The 21,969-nt window shown below is 39.3% G+C and overlaps 4 protein-coding genes across 6 annotated transcripts; 1 reads left to right on the forward strand and 3 right to left on the reverse strand.

Moving 5' to 3' along the window:
* Nucleotides 1-1,910: 1,910 nt before the first annotated feature.
* On the reverse strand, nt 1,911-7,951 carry LOC122403079 (activating transcription factor of chaperone). 2 transcript variants are annotated; one of them, XM_043406385.1, is made up of 3 exons: nt 7,795-7,951; nt 6,885-7,199; nt 1,911-3,255 (listed from the first exon to the last, which is right to left on the reverse strand). In XM_043406385.1, the coding sequence occupies exons 2-3, from the start codon at nt 7,102-7,104 to the stop codon at nt 2,426-2,428; spliced, it is 1,050 nt and encodes a 349-aa protein (XP_043262320.1). In that variant the 5' UTR covers nt 7,105-7,199; nt 7,795-7,951; the 3' UTR covers nt 1,911-2,425. The 2 variants fall into 2 exon arrangements, with proteins under 2 accessions (XP_043262320.1, XP_043262330.1); XM_043406395.1 differs by lacking the exons at nt 6,885-7,199; nt 7,795-7,951 and adding an exon at nt 4,762-5,670.
* Nucleotides 7,952-8,393: 442 nt separating this feature from the next.
* On the reverse strand, nt 8,394-8,975 carry LOC122400703 (inactive hydroxysteroid dehydrogenase-like protein 1). The gene is made up of 2 exons (XM_043402289.1): nt 8,664-8,975; nt 8,394-8,603 (listed from the first exon to the last, which is right to left on the reverse strand). Exons 1-2 carry the CDS (start codon nt 8,973-8,975, stop codon nt 8,394-8,396), a joined length of 522 nt encoding a protein of 173 aa, XP_043258224.1.
* Nucleotides 8,976-9,215: 240 nt separating this feature from the next.
* Nucleotides 9,216-21,936, reverse strand: LOC122403073 (sodium channel protein Nach-like). Its single transcript, XM_043406372.1, is given in 11 exon segments — nt 9,216-9,376; nt 9,443-9,609; nt 18,393-18,547; nt 18,631-18,734; nt 19,616-19,791; nt 19,862-20,089; nt 20,244-20,321; nt 20,447-20,594; nt 20,875-21,132; nt 21,209-21,476; nt 21,479-21,936. Coding segments are annotated over 11 exon segments (1,920 nt in total). The 5' UTR covers nt 21,786-21,936; the 3' UTR covers nt 9,216-9,345.
* LOC122403090 (carbohydrate sulfotransferase 11-like) lies at nt 11,042-18,348 on the forward strand. 2 transcript variants are annotated; one of them, XM_043406415.1, is made up of 7 exons: nt 11,042-11,559; nt 12,986-13,374; nt 13,694-13,981; nt 14,240-14,475; nt 14,550-16,269; nt 16,349-16,520; nt 16,890-18,348. In XM_043406415.1, exons 2-5 carry the CDS (start codon nt 13,054-13,056, stop codon nt 14,713-14,715), a joined length of 1,011 nt encoding a protein of 336 aa, XP_043262350.1. In that variant the 5' UTR covers nt 11,042-11,559; nt 12,986-13,053; the 3' UTR covers nt 14,716-16,269; nt 16,349-16,520; nt 16,890-18,348. The 2 variants fall into 2 exon arrangements, with proteins under 2 accessions (XP_043262350.1, XP_043262341.1); XM_043406406.1 differs by having other exon boundaries at nt 16,349-18,348.
* Nucleotides 21,937-21,969: the final 33 nt, after the last annotated feature.

A 21,969-nucleotide genomic window follows, 5' to 3' on the forward strand; every position in this document is an offset into this window, starting at 1 on the left:
ATGTACATTATCATAGATATAATATGAATAATTAAGTGGTACGTGAACTCTACCATATTTGTGAAAAATTTCAAACTTAGGATATCTGTAAATTCTATTATTAATACATATTTAATATATTTAATATTAATAATATACTTATTAAAAATACGATTTCTTGATTTAATCCTGCGGGCGGACGTTTTAGAGGATGGGCGTTAATTGGAACGAGACGGTTTTGGAGTAGATAGGAAAACGACGTGTATCTAAAAGCAACTTTATTCCAATGTATAAATTTAATTTTAATTCAATGAACTGTTACACGCAAGTATTATTCTTGTTGATTTATTACGACGATCGAGTCAATAAATTCTCGACGTGTGTACAAAATCGGTAAAGCTATGTTGTTGGAAACCATCCCGATATGCATTCTCAAAGGGTTAAGAAATTCAATTTTTCGGCTTCATAATAGAATGTAGGCCACTGATAGTGAAAGAGCAGTATGTTATAAAGCATAATGAGTAAAATTAGGTAATTACAAAATATATTGCAGACCACTCAACTTCAAATAAGTTATACGTTTTGCTTCATAGAGTATTTCATTATTCCTGAGGACAAAAAGGCATATATGTTCATAAATTTACACCATTTAGCGTTGTTATGAAAACGTTCTTTCGTTGTTTTGTACATACATACATATGTGTACGCATACGTGAATAAACAGTTTCTAATCAAGGTACACGATCGTTCCTTTATAGTAAATTGGTGAATAAAAAAATTAAATAAATCGTGTAAAACATGCAAGTCTTTGCGTGGGTATTCGTCGATCTAGTATTATTGATTATAATTGGGTGTAAATAGAGGTACTGATGTTCGCATATTTATGTATATACACACATATGCATATAGTATATACACGCAACTTGTCCTTAGACTATGCATACAATGTTACATATAAATATTGGTATCTGTTTTGATGCAATTACGCACAGGAGTCTTTAATTCGTATATCGTATAAAATAAAAATGTAACGGATTAAAAGCTGTAATAGAAGATTAACATAGCGAGTCATTTGTTATTAACTAGTTGTACGTTATCGAATTAATAATAGAATGATCTATATGTAATTAACGTTACAGGTATCCTGTTTTGTCATGATTTCCTCACATTACGATTACGTCCATATTCGTTCGGTAACTCGTTGTAATATGTTGCAAATACGATAGCTTCCTATTATGTTTTATCCAACTTATGCAATTAGTATGCGTGTAATGAAATTGGTATTACTTGTTTAGAAATTTTTTTAAACACGAGCACGAGGTAATTAGAATTTCTGTAAAACTGTTGTGCATATAAATTTTACATTATTTTTATGATTTCTATGAAAATCCTTTAATAATGTAATTTTTTATAACTTTGGTAGGCTTTATAAGTTTTACCTGACATTATGTTTATTTAGAATATATTTGTAAACTTCATTTTATTTTCGTAATAAATACTGTTTTCTCACTTCGGCTTAATGTACTGGATACACATGCAGTGTGGATAAATGAAAATGGTTAAACGATAAATTATAAGAATTTGGTTTGTCTCTATTACTTAAAAAATATTTTCAGCGTACATGAAATAGCTTTACTTAACTTTTTTTTGGCAAAGAATATTTCAGGAACTTATTTTTATCCTATTATAAAGTTAAAATAATTGTTATAAATTAAATAGCTAATAGTAAAAAGTTAACGAAACGTTTGTATCTAACAACTTTATAAAATTCGATCTTCATCATTTTAATGTTGCATTTATTCATTTCAGTTAATATCCATATTAATGATAGAATTATTGGTTCGTTTGAAACGTACGCTTTCACATTCTTCGAGTTATTCCTACGAGACGCATTTTGGTTAATATTTTTAGGAAATAAAATACAGGAGGAATATTTCTGACAGTAATGTCAATGTTTATTACATAATAACCCATTTATTATTTTTCTGATACAATATGTTTTGTAAGAAAATTCATAACTTGATTGGGTTAGAATTGTTTGGAATGGAAAGATTCGCATTATTAAAATGCATTAAATCACCCGCAGAATTCTCAGTAACAGCAAGTTTCCACTCGATCGAGTTTCATGGGACTGTATACTTAATAAATTCTCTCGTCATTTAATGTATCTTTCTTGCTAATCTTAACAAATCGTCGATAAATTGGTAAATGGTGCATATTTTATGGATTACACGATGATGGTTCTGTAGTCCTACTAAGAAGCTGTGATAGATTTTAGATTTACGTTCAAATACTTGGCTAGTTAAAAAATAAGGAATAACAATCAATAATCTAAGTCTATGTAATACAATACGTTATTAGTACCATTGTAAAATAGTTAGTGTCAAAAAATATGGCTAATAAATTTATTAAACATGATTAAACATAACTGTATTCGATACACGGATTATTTGATCAGACCCTTGGCTCTAAATAAGTCTCTCATCAAGCCCTTTAAATATCCAATTTCTCGTTGCAAATCTTTCGCTTGATTCTTTAATTTTTCATTATGATCCGCAAGTTCACGTTCTTCGCCCAATATCTCTTTTATTTCTTGTTTTTTCTTTTGCCTATAACGCGTTGCTGCATTTTTGTTTTGTTCCTTTTTACGGACTTTTTTATCTTCTACAGACGGGCGGGAGTAAGGTTTCTGACGATTTCTGGTAGATTTCCTACCGGATTTCAATATCCAATCTGGATCGTCCACAGAATCTTCCGATGAAGTGTAACTACCGCCAGAGCTTGTACACGGACTAGATGGTGGAATATCTTCAGTATGTAAACGTACATATTCATCCACTACAGCTAAGTCATGTGCAACATCCGCATTTAATGGATCCAATGATATATTTTTTGTGTTCCACTGTACAGGTACTTCATTAATATACGATTTTTCCTCAAAAACTACCACATCATATGTGGATTGATGATTAGAATACAATGGTTGTATAGGTTGTAAAGTAACAAGTAGTTGGGTATCCACGCTTAATGGTTTATGTGGTGGAGGCGATTGGGGGGGTGTAAGCGTAGAACTCGATGTAGGGACTATTTGATGGCAAGCTTCCACATCTTCGAGAACTGTTTCAAACTCTTGCAACAGAGTTTGTGTGTGATCTTGCTGGGGAATTTTAGTAACTTCATTGTATGACGTTGATTTAAGTTGTCCACTTTCAGACACTGGCAATTCCTCAAAAATGGGCAGCTCAATTTTTTCCTCTAACCAGTCTGAAAAAGGCTCTGTAATAAAATAAAATAATATTTACTATAGATAGAGATCACCTTATTCAGTTTTAAAACTAAATAATAGACAAAATTAATGCTTTGTATTCTGCTTCATTTGATAATCAACTGCATACGAATTTTATATCAAACAAACAAAAAACAATGATATTATCATATCTGATTCTGATAATAAAATATATTTATATATATTAACAAACATACTTTTTGATGGTTCTTTTAGAATATTATTTATTTCCTTTTTTTATTGAAGAAAATATAGTTTAATTCGTTAAAATTTATAATTTAAAATATCATAATATAAATACTAAAATAAAAACAATATTAAAATTGTTTTGTACATTTTGTTAATGTAAACTTAACAGTTAACAGTACTTTTACTTGTCTTGCATGAACAATAAGTAGGAGTGGTACATTGATGTATATATAATTTCATGGACATTACTAGTTTAACTAGAAAAACAAGTTCTTGATTTGCAATTTCTTTGGCTACCAATACATTTACTGCAATCAATACTGGTATGATATGTTATTTGCAACATAATTTGATCTTAGAGACATAAGGATTTATTCCAGAATAAAAGCTAATTTTTTATCTGGCGAGTGAATAAAAAAAGATACATAATTTTAGTTTACAACTTAAACCTGTAAATTTATTCACTGAATTGTAAACAAGGAAACTTTTCAGTAAAAATGTACAGGAAGTTATCAAAAGCCAGAATCTTGTAAGTTTTTTTATTTCTTTCGTTATATATTAATATTTATTTTCGTCGCTGAAAATAAAGCTTCGTACACTGATACGTATATATTACTACGAATAAAATTTCAAATTTGGTAATGTACTTCTAACCTATTTCTTTACGAAACTTTGATCAGACTTTATATGAAATGTGCAGTTATCTTCATTTAAATGCAGAGGGCACGAGGTTAGATAAGGCATTTTTTTTTTTTTTTTTTTAACAATAAGAATTTATATAAGTACAATGTTATCATTAAACAAGACTAATTGTAAAAACTAACAAGTAATTGTTAATGCATTAAACAAATATTTTTAACCGGTAGATTCAATTTCTTGTTTTTGCAGCTGTACAAACTATGGCTGTGATCTCTATACACATTTCAGTAACCGATCCTTTCAGCATACTCTTTGATTACTCTGTAGAAAATTGTTCCAAATAACAAGCGATTCGACAAATCGAATTGCTTATTACAAGTGTTCTTTTTTAAATTAGATGCGCGTTATAAATGGAATCAAAGATGATAAATACGTCATTGTACGTATAAACCATTCTGCATTACGTACTGCACGAGAACTATTATTCGCGCGAAATTTGACAAAATAATTCGATAACAATTTCTTTTAGAGATGATTCGATCCAATTCTGCTGCACGATAATGCAAACAATGTGGCAACACTGCTTTGATATGCGTAATAAAGATATTTTTCTATCGAGGCGAATGCTGGAAAGAGAGAGGAGATTGAGTTAGCGAAAGGAAACGTACCACTAAAGCATGTAGCAGCCATTATCACGTGCGAGTGTTTTCGCGTGAACCCTTATTAAAAAAAGAAAAAGGAGAAGGGAAGAATATAGATTGAAAAATTGTTCTTGATGCACGGTACGATGTATATTTTTTTCGATGCGAAGTAACCAAGTCCACCTACAGGGACACGAGTAGTCCCAATTCAACGTCTTTTTACCAGTTTTTGGGAATTAACAATGATTTCTCGGTTCCACGTGTAACGATATGCGAACTGCATGCTATCATACAACATTAGCACGCTCGGGCATCGAGAGGCGTCTTTTTCTTGGATCACTTTTAAAGATGCCAGTATCGTTTAAGTACTACTGGTCTATATTAGAATTTTATCTCGCGGGTTAATTTAAATTAGATGCTCATGGATATTACGCACTTCACCAATCACTTTTTATCGATCGTCATCCAACGCGATCAATTGAAGATCACCATATACGGATAGTATCCGTCGTACAAAACAATTTCAGATTTTGTCTCAGCGAACGTTCGAGTTTTTAAGTTCCGCTATCTGTCGGAATAGATTCTAAGAACACGTGCGAATGTACTAACGTATGTTACGACAAAAATTCTCTTCCGAACGAAACCGATAAAACTTGTTTAAACGATGTTTATAGTCCGTTGAAAATAACGATACGGTACAATATACAATTCACCATATAGCAATTGGATTATTCGATTTTCTGGTATTAAGATCACTGGCACGGTCGTCGACTAGTACGTAAGTCAAGAATGAGACAGATTTTATCACTCGAAGAGACGTAATTCCCTCGCTGGCACGGCAAAACGAACCCGACGGAAATATTTACAGATTTAAAACAATAACAAAGTGCATTACACCCGACAAATGATTAAGTATCGTCAGAAAGTCGACTTGTGACGAAGACTAATCGACGGAATCGTACGATCAGTTTGCAATACTGCGAGACCACTCCTGCTTATCTTTGGACTTTCCCCTCTGTCGCCCCTACTCCGACAGCTATTAAGTACACGTCACTCCCCTATCGGCCTTCAACCAAAGCCGTTTATATAGAGGTTAACCAACCAGTTTGTCCCACTCTCTTTTCCAGAAAAAAAAGAAAGAAAAATGAGCCACATACTGGAGGAAGCGAGAAGAATGAAAGCGATAGGAATATTGAGAATGTAGTCGGATAAAACGTTACCGTTAGTTTCTATCCTTTTCAGACATGGAGTTTTGAAAACCTCGGGACGCTGATTTAATAGATGCATGCATATCGAGGAGCGTGCTGTAAATATTCACCTACTCTTACGCACAGACTGATATTTCATAATATATACAGTGTTTCAGAAATACGTTTAAACACTTGAAGAGTATATCTTGCTTTTTAAGTTACGGATAACTAAAGAAAATGTATAGCGTCCACCATGTGCTTTAATATCGAATTTTGCACAAGCTGATCCTGTAAAAATCTAGTGGATTATGGTCAGGAGACTATGCATCGGGTCCACCTTGCCTTAACAAAGGAAATATGCCAGAGCACCGTCGTGCACTAGTTTCTAAACGTTGTTTCATAAAAAAAGAATACTTTCTTATGATTCCTATGCATCGACAAAGAATGTTATTAGTGACTTGCTCATTTTTAATCATCCATAGCTTGAAAGTTAAGATATAAAGGATATATATTTACATATATTTCTGGAAACCTCTGTATATCGAAATCACGGTATTAAACGACTGTTCACGATAATTTCAGAAGTGTACCAATTCTATTAATTTGTTAAACAATTATTGTCACAGAGGTATCCATTTATTCTTTCTCTGCTTGTAGATGGATATGCGTACATTATAGCTTGGTGTTTAACAATTATACAAAAATTGAGGTACAATTTATAATTGTTTTCCATATTGAGCAACTTTTGCATCAATGTCGAACTTGAAATACAGCAGATTGCACTACAAGATAGATTTACATAAGAATTAGATTTAATGCATGATAATAATGATATATAAAACATATTAATGATAGAAACACCAAGTTATCAAATTCTATATCCATCACCAAACGCTCATCAAGACATAGACTCTTTTTATTTTCAGTTACTATTAATAAAATCGCTGTACAAGAACTTACCTTCTTTAATCCATTCATTTAGTTCTTCTAAAAGTTTTGTAGCAACTTGTGCACGGGTGGGATGATCATCGTATATTGGTTTAACAACATTTTTAGTAGGCTCTACAGATTTATCATCAAATAAGAGCCAATCGTCTTCTACATCGGATGACGATGCCCCCTTAGGGGAGACTGGCTCGAACTTCCATGACCACATCTCTTGGCCCTGACTCGATGGCATCGTCGGTGTAGGATCGACCAAGAGGTATTAAAAAATGATGAAAGGAAATTTGTGTCGTCTGTACGACGTAGCTCGGAGTGAGCGCCATATTGGCCCTGAAAATATTAAATATAATGTTAATAAATACTTGCGATACAACAAAATTACATTCTTAAGCAAAGTAAACAAGTACATGTTTCTTAATAACACAAACTTTTAATTTCGTGATTTAAATACTGGATAGAAATCAAGGAAACAAAAGAAAAATTTATTATTTATATGAATTCACAAGCTAGAGATTGTAAACCAAATGGGTCGCTTAAAAATTTATGAGTGAACAAAATACATAAGTCATCTATCAGTTATGTATTATGTAACTTTAAAATGCTTCGTAATTGTAATAATGTTGCAAAATATGAGAACACCGACGAATTACGTTCTTATGACGCAACACTAAACTGTATGGTTTGGTAAAATTTTTCAACCGCACCATCAAATTTGATTACTCTGTTAGTGAATTTTTGAGAGGGATATATAATTGTAGAATTATAACATATGGCATTAAGGAATCTATCGTCCGGTTAGAGCGTCATTATAACGTTAGCGTTAGTCATGGCAAGATGGTTCACAAAATGGCAGACCCGATACCGTGTAACCACTTAAACGTTAGACCATATTACAGTAGTTTTTGAGGTAATAAATATTACTTACTCCATGGGTGGCTTGTTGTGTAGGCACACTTGCGTGTGCAAACCGCTCGTTGGACTACTGACTCATCTTGCCCGTGGTGTGAAGTGTATAAAAAATTCGAACGTCTTCCTCTTGCGATGCATGGGTGAAGAATGAACGCCCGTTCGAGAATTTGACCACTCGGGTCACGTGACCTGCGAATGCGTACGCAAGGGTGCTCAGTACGAACCGTTTTCATGGATCTTCTGCGCAGACATCGTGAAAGTTGAAATACGTAAGTACCGCGAAATGTGTTCTACTTTATAAAAGAGAAAATGTTTCGTGAGAGTTCACGCGTGTGTGTACATTCAGGGTAATTTTAGTAATTGAGCTAGATTGTAATTTCGTTGGAAGCGACGATAGAAAAATATTATAGAGAAAAGTTTTATACAGATGATTTTTTTTACCAGACCCATCGGTGCATTTGGTGCACTATTATTGAAAATACCGATCTTTGTTCCCTTATTTAGTTCCATGTGGAGTGTTAATAATTATGAATTATACAAATTTTATTAACTTCATTAAATTAACAACTGGATACAATATTGATCCGTCGATAACGGATAGAAATCTAAATAAATCTAGCTTGTTCTCTTTTGCTTAAAGTAATCCTGCCTGAAACTCTGATTTATAAATAGTCCAACTTTCGTCCTGATTTGCGTCGGCAGAATTATCGTGAGAATCTTTTGTATTCCATGGATCCAATAGCCCGTACTGGTGTCCACTTTTCCAAGCGTGGCGATCGCGTTTTTGGCGTAGGTAGTTGCATTCGGTACAAAAATAGTGGACACCTGTAACGATAATAACAAGTTACGATACAAATTCATCGTGTATCGTTCTATCGACTTCACCTGTAGCCTGTCGCTAAACGCGTTCATCTTCGTGTTCACGAAGAATGGCGTCAAGTGTTGTACTGTTACTCCGAATCTCGAGTACTCGGCCCTAATGGCTTCGGAGAAGCTGTTAATGTAAACTTTCGTCGCAGCGTATACGGTCATCAATGGTAATGGTTGTAGCTCCGAACCGGACGAAATGTTCACGATCGCACCTTTTCCACGTTTCTGCATTTGCCCGATTACTAATCGCGTCATTAACGTGGTTGCCCCGATGTTTATGTTGATAATGTCCCACAGTTCGTTCTCCGGGACTTCTCCGAGGTACATGGGGTAGGTATATTGTACTCCGACATTGTTCACTAGAATATGTCCGTGCATCGATAAATAATCAGTTTGTTCGTTCATACGAGACACTTCATAAAATATGAACGTAACTTCGAAATTTATGAGACATTCTTTAAAAAGTATATGCTTAATAATTTTTTAATCACCTAAGATTCCGATCGGTATGTCTTTCAGTTGTTCCGCTAACTTCTCGAAGATCTCTTTTCCTTTACTAAAGTCCGCCACGATGATCTTTACCTCGATCCCCGGATTATCTTGCAAAATCTCTTCTCTGGTTTTCTCTAACTTTTCCAAGGTTCGGCTGATCAGCACCAGATTCAAGTTCCTGGCGGCTAGCTCTTTCGCGTAAGCTTTACCGATACCGTCGGTGGATCCCGTCACGACTAAAATTCCAACGACATTTTTAATGGAGATAAATCCAAGAGGGACATACGTTTGTTCTAACTCACCTGCCCATTCGCCGAACTTCGACCGCAGATTGATCGGTTTGGTATCGATTATCGGCATGAAAACTTCCCACAAGGCGCCAACGACTTTGCTGACATAATTTACAAGTAGCCACGACAAGAGCAAACCGATCAGTAGCCAAAACGCAATTTGTAACAACATCGTTTTCCTTGAACACAAACCGCAATTCAATGATGATTGCACACTGTTATCTCATAAGTATGGTTATCTGTTTAGACAGTACATGGTCAACTGTGCGCACGATTATGTCACAAACAAGGAAACTTAGTATGATAATGAATCGTTGGATAATTTTCTCACTGTGCACGTCGTTCTCCCCTTCTCGTATCTTACGAGTAAACTACAAAATACTATCGAGATTAACATTTACATTTTGTCGTTAGAAACATTTGAAACCCCTTCGAAAGGGAATGATTAAACAACGTATTATCGTCGGATTTTTATCTGACAACGCCATATGTCGAATGCGTGAAAGTGTGGTGTTACCTAAGTATTTGGAAAAGCTTTCGTATCTCTTACAAATACGAAAGCTTAGTCGTTCAAGCTTGCATTAGGTATATCTCGATAGGAGATACGTATACGGAGCCCGTTTATCTTCGTTCCCTCTTAATTTTCCAGGTTGCTCGATTTCCACCGATGGACTCGTCGTCGTCGTTCGTTTTCGAAGGATGAACAGCCGACGAAGGCCAAAACAAGACTAAAGCTATCCACGGGAACGGCGCGAATGACGATCGAAGGCACTTTCTCTAGATACCATACAAGCCGCAAAACAGGTGTTTCGAACAACGGCCTTTATGCAGAAAGCATGAGACGAGATTGTCTACTCTTCCTCGCTAATTGGACGCGCAGGGTTTTACTCGTTGCTACTTCTTTTTTTTTTTTTAATTCGAGGACATTGGCAATAATATTCCAGATAAATACTGTTTCGAAGCGTGATCAAGACTTGGAGCCGGCTATGAGCAGAGTAAAGGAAAGGTGAATTTAGAGGGCAAAACGTGTACATTAAATATGATTCCTCCATTGTTATAACATGACACGTGTTTGTAGTTACGAAGTAATTGGAAAAATCGGTTCCACCGTGCGAGGCAACATATTTAAATAAATTTACATTTGAATATTGCTCACGTTTTTCTAATCCATTACGTCTCGTGACGCTTTATGCGCTGCATTCAATATTGCACAAAACACTATGACAAAGTTGCGCATATCATGCTACTTTGAAAATGATTAAACTCAAAATACAACCAGATACGACAAATTGGATCGATTCGATGTTAACGTTCGCGCTTACCTGCAGGATTTCCAGAAACGTAGCGATAATCCGTCAATTTGAAAAAGTTACAGAACTCGTAAATATTATTTGCCAACAATTTACGTTTTACGATTTATGCAACGAACCCGATGCACATTCCGATTGAAAGAAAACCGCGTTTCGATGGAAACACGGCGCGATCTATGCACGTAGATCTAACGTTACGAATATTTGCGAAAGAAGAAATAATAGAGAACGTTCGGTTGTACCTGTCGGATGATTTCACAGCTGCCAACCTTTGAATGTATTTGATAAACCGGCGAATAACTTGAAAGCGGGAACGGTCGAGGAAGGAAGATCGACGATGTTGTTGGCGAAGAAACGAAGATGAAATGTCGGAGGCGCGCGCAGCTTCTTTCACTTCTAAAAACTGGCACCACGTTCCATTCTTATGTCAGAAGGTCTCCGAGACAAGGCAATAGCCGGCTGGCCATCGGGTTCCTCCGTTCGACTCGTTTACTACGCGCGTCCGCCACCGTGCCACCGACGTTTCCAGTGTATTTTTTCACCGAGGTAGACCCTTTCTGCTCGCCCGATGTGATCGACGAATCAAACGGAATCGACGTTTTTTTTCGGTCGAGGGCACTTCGCTCGAAGGAGGTCGATCCTCCAGGGGGGGACCATTTATCCGGGCCATTCTCCCACCGAGCCGCACGCTCACAGGATCCTTACAAGCTTTTCGGCGAGTGTCGTGCCATTAAATAACGCGTATTTGGAGATCATAGTCGAGCAACCATGCCACGTACATTTTGACAGTCTACGATTCGACGTTTTCGTTCGTAACAGGTGAGCCTTTCCTGCTTCTTTTTTTTTTACCACGACACCGGTCTCCGTGGTTCGCGCTCGTTCACGGACGGGTTCCATCGTCGATATTCAAGGCGAGGAACAAGTTGTGCAACGAGCACGAAATTTCAATGGCATTATGCAACGAAACGAGAAATTTATTCGATCATACGAATGCCACAGCTTTCGTCCGCTCGTTGTACTATCTGCGACAAGGTGATTAGGCACTGATACCGGTGAACAAAGGTTATTTGTGTCGGACGGGCGCTCGACTCGGTCAACTTTTCTTCGAAGAAGTTGCAATAGAATGCGTTAACGAGACGCGCGTTGTCCATTCATTAGTGTTCGCGCAAGGTCGGCTTACGAGTACGTTCCACGATCGATCATGCGACTGCCTGAATGGAATATCGTTGTTTCGAATCGAATTTTTGATAAAGATAATCAACCAGCGAGCAACAAGTGTCAAGAGTCAGCGTTAAATTCGATTCCTGCCGAGGCGTTGCAAACGTATGTAATTACGAAATGGAACACAGAATTTTCAACGATTGCAAAGCAACGATGCGTTTCAAATTATTGTAACATACGACTTTCATGTTTTCATTCGTTCCAAATAGAGTAACAATGACCGTAGTAATACATATACTGTGTTTTATGATATTTTACAAAGATCGTGGTCGAAATAAAATGTCAAAAACAACTGTTTATCATTCGATAAACGCGACTCGATGATTTCTCGGATCTTATTTACCATAAACCGACCGAATCGGACATCGTCTGCTAAGCGCTTATTAAAGGAAAAGCTTGCTCTACATATCTAGATGTCAAACGTACCGTATACTGGCCATTCAGAACCGGCTTTAAAGGACTTCAATTGGAACAGAGCACGAAACGGAGTCGCTCGACCTGATTGTTGCACCTCCTCGCTTCCGTTGGACGACATAAAACGCTCATCGATGTTCTAATAATCACGATATTTCTGTATTCGTCTTAAAATGTAATTTAATTTATTAATCTAAAGATACGTCAAACATATAATTTATTTAACTTTAATTACATTTTCATTTGTGTTTTAAACAAACTGGAGCCAAATTACAGTCGCGATAGGGACTAGGATCGACTGACGATTATTAAACGAGGTAGTAATCCGGTAAATTGGATCTGTAAAGCGCAGTAAACAGGACGGAATCTATACTTATAGACCCGGATGATTTGAAAACGACTAATTGATCCGAGAATTTTTTATCCAACCGCGAATTGATGCAACTGAAATTCTTCGACAGTTGGACGAATTGACACTAATAACGTCTAATTGGAAACCTCTCTTGGTAGCTCGTGTTTCTCAACCAAACGAAATCGACTCGCGAAACGTCGTTCGTTTCGTCGCCGACTCGAAATTTACCTAAGCGATCGTTCTGTTTGATCTCCGCAGGAACGTTCCGTAAATAATCGCATTGGACCAAGAAAGTAACTCAATGTCCAGTGTGGACGGGAAGGACGATGACAGGATGCCGTGTTTGGGGGACAGTTCTATTTATCCTGAACATTTCAAGTTCTATCGCGAACGCGAGTGTAGCAGGAGAGCGTACCTTGACGAGCGGTGAGACGAGACGATATTTCGAGACGGAGAGTTTTCTGTATTCGTGGACAGGACCGAATGCTCTGGCAAGATCGGCCTTGGTGGAACGTCAGGAGAGATTGCAGTACAATTGCGAAGAAATTCTCGGTGACGAATCACAGAACGAAATCTCGGACCCGGAATCCTTTAGAAACATCCTCGTGGACGAACAGCACGAGCTACTCTACTGTTACGTTCCCAAGGTATGCTGCCAAGAAATATCAGACTTGTTGCGTCGACAGTTCAAATGTTGGATACTTTACACCTGATCCAAGTCAATTTCTAGAGAACGCAATTCTAAAGCAAGATAATTCTCTATTGATCCATCTTTAAATTTTCTTCTGTTTTTTTGAATATACGCGAAGGAGGATCTACAGTTTTTCTCAACTATGTCGAATCATAGACTGCCTGTACCGTTTGCAGCAGATAGCACAAAGCCTTTAGCAACATTTGAACTTGGACGCACGATAGCGTGAATAGATTTTCAGTATGTTTCTTTGAATCGTTGGTTCCGTCGAGCAGGTTGCTTGCACGAACTGGAAACGTGTTCTGATGGTAGCCACTGGAAAGTGGCCAAGTAGCGATCCGTTGGACATACCAGCCGACCAAGCTCACTCCCCAGGCACGTTTCAAAGGCTGAGCAACTATTCCTTGCCCGAGATCGAACGAATGCTGGCGACTTACGACAAACTGATCGTCGTCAGACATCCTTTGGAAAGGCTGTTGTCGGCGTACAGGAATAAGTTGGAGGCGAAACACAAGAAGAGCTCGATGTACTTTCAGGCTCGCTTTGGGAAGAAGATCATCAAGGTACTCTTCGAATCTTACTCTTAATTTTATAATTATAGTTGCTTTTACCAGAGGATGGAACGCCTATCTCCTACTCTAACGCAATGTTAATACACGGAATACGTTTAAATCTACCCACTCGAGTATCTTCGAAACTATCGATCATATCAAGTAATCTCAATTTGTTATTCCTGGAACCTTATCGCAGTTCTGACGAAACTTATTGTCCTATTTCACGGGAAAAACGTAGCACAGTAATTTTGATATATTTGTTAACAGAGATATAGACGCAACGCGACGGAAGAGTCGTTGAAAAATGGCGATGACGTTACGTTCAGGGAATTCGTCGAGTTCATCACGGACGACACGTTCAACAGAACACAGAACGAGCACTGGAAACCAATATACCAGTTGTGTCAACCGTGTTTAGTTAACTACAATCTCGTCAGCAAATACGAAAGTTTGGTCGAGGATGCCACGGAGGTTTTGGAGCGGATGGGCGTTGACTCGGTCGCGTGAGTACGCGAAAGTCTTTGTCGGTGTTCGAATCCACGAATGTACATACGTACTTTACTGTTCTTTTTTACAGCTTTCCAGCCAAGCCGCCGAACAGCGAGCCAACCGCGAGCAAACTGGAAAAGTATTATTCCACTCTTACGTACAAACAGCTTCGAAAATTAGCAAACTTGTACAAACTCGACTTGAGGCTGTTCGGCTATTCGCTGGAGGACGTACTCGGATTTTCATTGGCGTGATAAAAAAACACAGAATCGCTAGAATCGTCGTGTACATTAAATAGAGTTAAGCATCCACGTAATTCCCCTTTACCTCTCCATTGTACTTATAGCTAGTTAATCAACGGGTCGAGTCATTAAGAAAAGCGTAGAATAAAGTAATAAACGTTAATCGCAAGAAACTTCGAAGCAGTCGCTAGTCTAGCAGATACCGCGCTCCGTGGATAAAGTCTTTTCCTTCTGTCGCTGCTTCTTTTATTTTTAAAATCTTTGTGCCAAAACTCCCAGAATAGACAGAGGTCGAAAGGTCTCTGCGCGGATCTTATTTTTAATTTCCGCTGGATGACCCCTCGAGTCATACTTTGTCAGTCTTATTACACGCCATATCTACGTACCTATACTAGCAACATGTACAAAACATTATAATCTAGCTGTAACGCGTACTGTAAGTTACCGGTCGAGTGTCGTCTTTGTAATTAGGCTACGAATCGAATAAAGAAATATTTTATATAACGTTCGCGTGTGTGATTTTAAGCAAAATTGCTATTCCTTTGTAAATAAATAACACGGTGATGCGTTGCTCGCGATATTATAGTTTACTATTTAACCCTTCGAATTCCGAGAATTCTTTTTAACACGAGCTACCGACGACCATAAACTTGCCACAAATAAAACTTGAATTGAATTGTTGTGTGCCGTAGCGGCGCCAGAGGAGTGCAAAGGGTCAATGGTATCGAGGAACTGGCGAGTCCTAACTGCAGGCGTTAAAGTCACGGTGCCATCGCGAAACGTTACGCAACGTCAAGTTGTCCGGTTACATTGTCCATGTTACACGTTAAAATTAGACGAAGGCTTAGAAATGATGAATAACATTAGAGCCTAACTTAAGAGCAACACTATAGCCTAATCAAACGTTAAACTTCGCCGACCGAGTTTTGTCGACCAGAATAGCCGGGCATCGATCAAATCGAAGGACTTTTAGACGTTCGACGGATCGATCGAATTTTCTATTTACGACGAGTGCTCTCGTGGCGTTTTGGATCGCTCGAATAACAATTTAATTATCATCTAAAGAGTAGAAGCATTCGATATTTGAAAGTTTCGAGGCTGTTACCAAGAGGTGGCATTCGGAGGACCTTGAATCCGCGAGCCACCCTTGCACGGACGACGATCGCGGATCGACACGGAGCTTTTTCCATCGAAGCCGTATCCGATATATTCGCGGCGCTTAATATAACCCGAGGTGTCAGAACTCGTTGGTTTCCCACCAGTGGTGGGACCCGAGCTACCAATCCTGGAGCAGAAGTTACAAAGGAAGGTGCAACGCGATGTCCGCCGCTGAACTGGTGGGGGATTTAATCACGGTTCCTGGAGGAATTTCGGGATCATTGCGGATCCTACGTTGAGTGATCCAGTCGAAGATCGAGCGCAAAGTGGCGTGGTAGTTGTTCCTCCTCCGGTTCGATCCGAATCCGTCGTGTGATCGTTTAAAAAAAAACCCCCGATTGCCGGGCTTCGTTAACGAATTCGTAGCTTCGAGACAAAGATCGTATCGACGGCGACCGATATTACTCCGTAAGTAGCGTCCGCAAATGGAAAGAATATTGCTTTGAGATGTTTTTCGAGTCTCGAGAATGCTTTTTATTCTCCCTAGTGTCGTGAATCACCCAGTGAACACTGAAAAATGCCACAGCCGGCCCACGAAACGAAGAACATCCTTATCACGTACTTCATACTCATACTTCTGCTGATTTGCCTTTGGTTATTGTATGCGGGACTGTTTTAACTTCAGAATACATTCCTCCTCCTCCCCCCCCGGGGGCATGGTGAGTTTACGATTCGATACTGTTTCGCTCGTGGACGATCGTCAACCCTTGAGTTAGCTGGACATTGGAGTGCAGATGAAGCTAGACAACGCAGGACACCGTTAACCCATTTCCTTGTCTAGTTTACACGTACTGACAATTCGCAAAGGGTAAATGCGAAATAATTGCACATTGCAACAAGTCAACCGTTCGCATTGTTTACACAAAATTCTGTGGTTCGCTGTGTCATTATGCCTGTCATCTGTGCTTCGATGTGCAGCCAGTTTTAACGGTTGCGTCTTATCGTCGCGATCGTTGAAATCTCCGCGACAAAAGCAATTTCTGTGATACGATATCGTCGTAAAACACAGTCACTGTTGTTGATTTCAGGAGTGAAGCGAGGGGCAGGAAAGCAACACGCCATCAGCCTGTTATCTTTGATCGATCTACGATCACTCGGGGCCATACCACGTATCGGTACTTTCTTTCATGGATTTAACGTTCTCCGCGTCACTTTCCACGCGTTTCCATCGAAAAGATCGAAAATGAACGAAACGAGCGCGCTTCGTTCGAGTTTCCACGTTCCCGATGATCTTCGAACTCGTTCGCGCTCCTCCCGTGCAATTTTCTATATTCCGCGGCCACGGTAATCGGAAGGAACAGCTTCGTTTCGAACGGAATCGGTAAAGAGAATGCGATTCTATCGGAAAATGGGGGCGAAACATTGAACGAGCGAACGCACGACGATCAAAGAGAAGCAGAAACATTTCGTGAATGTTGCGCTACGCCTGCATCGAGCGAACGTTTCGCGCGTGTGCGTAAACATAGAGAAAATGCGTTCGTCCCGGTGTAATTTAAAGCCTGCGGTTAAAAAGAAACGGAGACACCGACTTCGCCCGCGGATAGAAAACATTTCGAGTACATGGACGATGCGTAAGAAACACGTGGGCGGGTTTGGTCGAAAATAGCCGGTGCTTCCAGCTCTTTTCAACGGTGTACAGCCGTACAGTCGACGTACAGAGAACTAAATCGGTATTTTCGATAGCACTCCCGAAAATAGACGTTATGGGCATCGTCTTTCCATCCGAATATATATCGCTTCGTTAAACCATAAAATCAAGATCGACGGATCCTACCGATCGTTGCGTAACCACCCGCTGATATTTATCCACGATCGGATTACCAATTTATTCGATTTCGTACATCTCGAAAAACCTTTTTACTTATAAATAGAATACCGCGGAGAATACGTTCATCGACCGCTTTCGACGTATCGCGACTGTTTCCTGTTATTCGGATACGTGTGTGCGATAAACGCTCGATTTTCTATCCTTTTATCCGCAGACCTCGTTCGACGCGTTTCGTGTCGCACGGGGCGTGCACGCCGCTTGGAATTTTCATTGTGAAACGAACAGGTTTTCTAAAATTTGTTGTCAAATCATTTGAATAACCGAATGTCAATTTACGCCGGTCTGTCTCTAGAAATCGGAAGTTTTCGATCGATCGAAACGTTTCCCCGTCGCGGGGACGACTCTTCCGCGGAGTAACTTCAAAGAGGAAACCGACGGTGGTAAATATTTTTACCATCGTGGATATAAACGCCCCCGCGGTGTTCCAGTAATCGCTCGAAATAGATCTAATTGCTCCAGATTCTTGCTGTTCCCGTGTATGCCAAAGGTGTTACACAATAGATCGGCCGAACTTGTGTAACGAGTCGCGTAGATCGAATTATCGGCTTCGAAAGAATCGCTGACCCGTGCGATGTAAAAGAACGCGTTTAAAAAAAAACACGAAGAAAGAGAAAGGCGAAACGTTCAATTTGTCCGTAATAGCGATACACGGGGTTTTATGTGCGCTTATTAACGATCAATAATAATACGGTCGAGTGTTTACATGACTATCGAAGGCAATCCGCTTCCTTTTCGAAGGAGATTCAGTGCCCCGGCGCAGGAAAATCGAACGGCACAGCAAACCGCCGAAGTAAAAGATCTCCGCGACGCTTAGGAAACTGCAGCCAAGGAACAGGCTGAAAATTCCGCCGATCGACGCTGAAACATATCCATGGGAATGTACGTAAAGCGGAAGAAACATTTCACGAGGATAGAGATCTTAACAAATAAATGATCGTTACCCAGGAGATATACTGCGTCCGCTGCTGGAACTGTCTCCGTGATCTGAAAGACTTGCGACTTCATGAAAACTCTTAAAACGGCGTCGTTGGTCGATAAGTGTCTGCTGTAAAACCGTGTATCATAATTTTAGTTTGCACCAGATTTATTAATGTTTTCGACTTTCGAGCAGTAACACAAAATCGTCGATTGTAAACCTCCATTAAGGGGCCTTTCTACTTTGTGGGATTAAAAAAATTTAATTTTTTTTTTGCATTTTCTTTTAGCATGTAGTCTCGAAAATATGTCTACCAAATATTAAGTTGAATTTCGGAAAACTAACGGAGTTATAGCCTGCGTATGTGATAACAAAAAAACTATTCAAGATATCATCATGAAATTTATACAGTATCTTTAGAACTGGTTTCTCTATAGCATGAACTAGGATAATTGCTTTTATTAACAAAAAAGCAGCCGAATATATGAAAATATTCAGTATTTTTTTGTAAAATAGCTACCATTTTGTTATTTTTTGTTTTTCTGAAAAGATCCTAGTTCATGCTATAACCACACTCATCTATATTAAGAATATCGTTGGTTTTTGGATTTCGGATAACTTGTTCGCAAGATATCGCATACGCAATCGGGCGCCGTTCGTAAAAACTGTTGTTCGTTGATCAACAAAAACAGCGTAATCAATGGATATTATGCGTTGCAAAAATTCGTAAATATAGCTAAATATATAATAAATGTATCTACAAAACCTGGAATTAATCGCTGTTTAATAGTCCGCAAAAAAAATCAGAAAGAAACATGTATTTTTCGTGTCTACAAGGTAGAATGGCCCCTTAAAATGGAGGACCAGTGACGCAACGGAGAGCAGGTAGTTCGCGATGAAATTCGCAGCCGGGAATGTGGCCTCGAGGAACCAAAATATTCGATGCCCACCGAGTTAATTCCGTTCCGACTATCGCGGATAGAATATCGAAATTCGATGCATCGACTCACTAGTTGGACGAGGCGTTGGTTTGCATCAGAGTCATCGAGTTTGGAAAGCCTCTGTAAAACAGCTCCTTGCACGGTGTGCCGCACTTGCAGCTTACGTTCGCCGTTTTAACGTCTTTGACGATACTTAACTTTTCCGAGTTCTTCTGCACGCAAATCAAGCCGTCTAACCCGCAATGCTATCGATTCCAGTGTCGTGAACGCGAAATCGTCGCTCGGAGAAATGGATTCGGCGATAGATCTATTTACGTTGATGCGATAGTGCGTGGCTATGTTGCTGAAAATGTATGGCAGGCATCCGCAGATCTGGATCATCATTTTGATCCTGCAGTTCGCGTAGCAATTCAAATATCGATAGGAGGGAAAGTATTCCAGGCTGTTTTTGCTATCCGAAATGCACACGGGAACGATTTCGTTTTTCTTGTTACGATGATACAGCCCTTCCGGGTTCTCGGTCAGTTCCGGCGCTATACCGATCTGTGGGATACATTTACACAATGCGTATCGATACTTAGTTTCACGACGTCGACCGATCTGCGTGTATAAACTTGGACGATTATTTTGAATATCAATAATCGACGACTAAATATAATGTAACAGATTTGTTGGATAATTCGATTAAACGTATCACCTCCATATCGATGCTCTTCTGTATAATGTATGCGTTGCTGTTGAGCCCTGGGAAATCCATGCTGTGATGAACGATCACCTGTTCAGGAAACAAGGTTGATTTCATTTGCAAAACCTCTATCGGACCAAATGTACGCGATGATCGACACAAACGTTTTAAGAAGTAATGGAGAAACATACAAATATACTATAAATTTATCCTACCATCGCGCCATCGCTGTTTGTGATCATTTTATCAAATTTGTTTTCACCGTCGTCTGCGTCGACCAGAACCTGCTGCTTTATGAAGAGTTTCAGGCCACTCCTTCGACCGAAATCGGCAGCGACGAGTGGTTTCGGCGCGGGCTGTCCTCTGAACGTGTTTAAAATAATTACAACGATTACAAAATTAAACTGCTCAAAATAATCAAGGTATCCAGTTTCGGGATAACAATCCATTAACCCCCGTAAAGCGGATAAAAACAACGATAATAATGAATATAAATGATCTTGCATAAATAAACTATGATAACGAAATCTAGGTTCGTGTGGAAATGGACCCTCTTCCGGCGTTCGAAGGTTAACGATAAATTCTTTCGAACGTGTCGCCTTGCAATTATTCTGAGCAGCGCGCGAATGAATAATCCACTTGCTTTTCGCGTCCCACGTATTTTTCGAGGAGATAATTAAACGAGCAGCAGAGTCCGTAGGAACTGTACGACACCACGAGGGATTCTTTGCAATCGATGCGTTCGCTGCTCCACCAGCACGATTCCACGATATCCTCGCAGGGCTTTAAGATTTTCAAAAAATCCAACACGCTCCACTCGTTCGCCTCCAAGAACTCCTTTAACTTGTCCATGCCTTCGTACGTATTTATAGGGTAGGGCATCGTTAAGAATGGACCGTATCTGCGTCGAATTTGATTCCATTAATCGTGCGTACCACGCTTCGTTCTCGTAACAATGTTTATCAGACGTCACTAACTTTAGAAAGCTCATCGCCAGCTCTCTGGTTACGTTATTGGGCAGAATGACCCCGTCCAAAATTTCCAAACGCCTCTGCAAAGGAATCGGCGAAAACGGGCAGATCGTGACTGCCGGGAACGGCGCTTCGAATATCGGATTGTAAAACGATTTTATGTGAGTTTCGGTCGGATCATCGTTGTAACGTCGTAAGAATTGTAACACCATTAGACCCAGACCTGAAACAAAACAACTGGCTTCTTCATTTACCCGTCGATCACGGAACGTTAAATATGCAAAAGTGGTATCGTACAGATGAATCCGGTGATCATGGTGCAGGTCCACAAAATTTTCCCGCAAACTCCGACCTTTATGCCCATGTTTCCGAAGTATTGCAAACCGTGCACGGAAGTGCTCCCCAAAAAATCGTTTAAAACTTCTCGAGGCGTCGGAACAGCTTTGGCGTTCTTCGAGATACTTGTTGGATCGGTGGGTTTCACGTTGACAACGTTAACTCTGTCCACCGACTGTTTCGGAACGTTAAAGGAGTCGTTGAAATAGAGAAATTGCTGGTGCTGATCGACGAATCTTTTCGACATTGTTGATCCTCCGGATTACTCTTAAGAAGTCTGTCGATGTTCCCGAACGATCGTTCGAAATTAGCTTTAGCGAGCATACTGATTTCTTCTACGCAGAATGCTGCGTTTTATGACGGCGTCGCGTGTCAACTTTTCGCATAAATTATTCACTGGCCGTTTGAAAATTGATCTTATCGCGATCAAC

The sequence above is a fragment of the Colletes gigas genome, unplaced genomic scaffold, assembly GCF_013123115.1.
Source record: "Colletes gigas isolate AHSC1104 unplaced genomic scaffold, ASM1312311v1 Colletes_gigas_Sc00002, whole genome shotgun sequence".
Taxonomy (NCBI): Eukaryota; Metazoa; Arthropoda; class Insecta; order Hymenoptera; family Colletidae; genus Colletes; species Colletes gigas.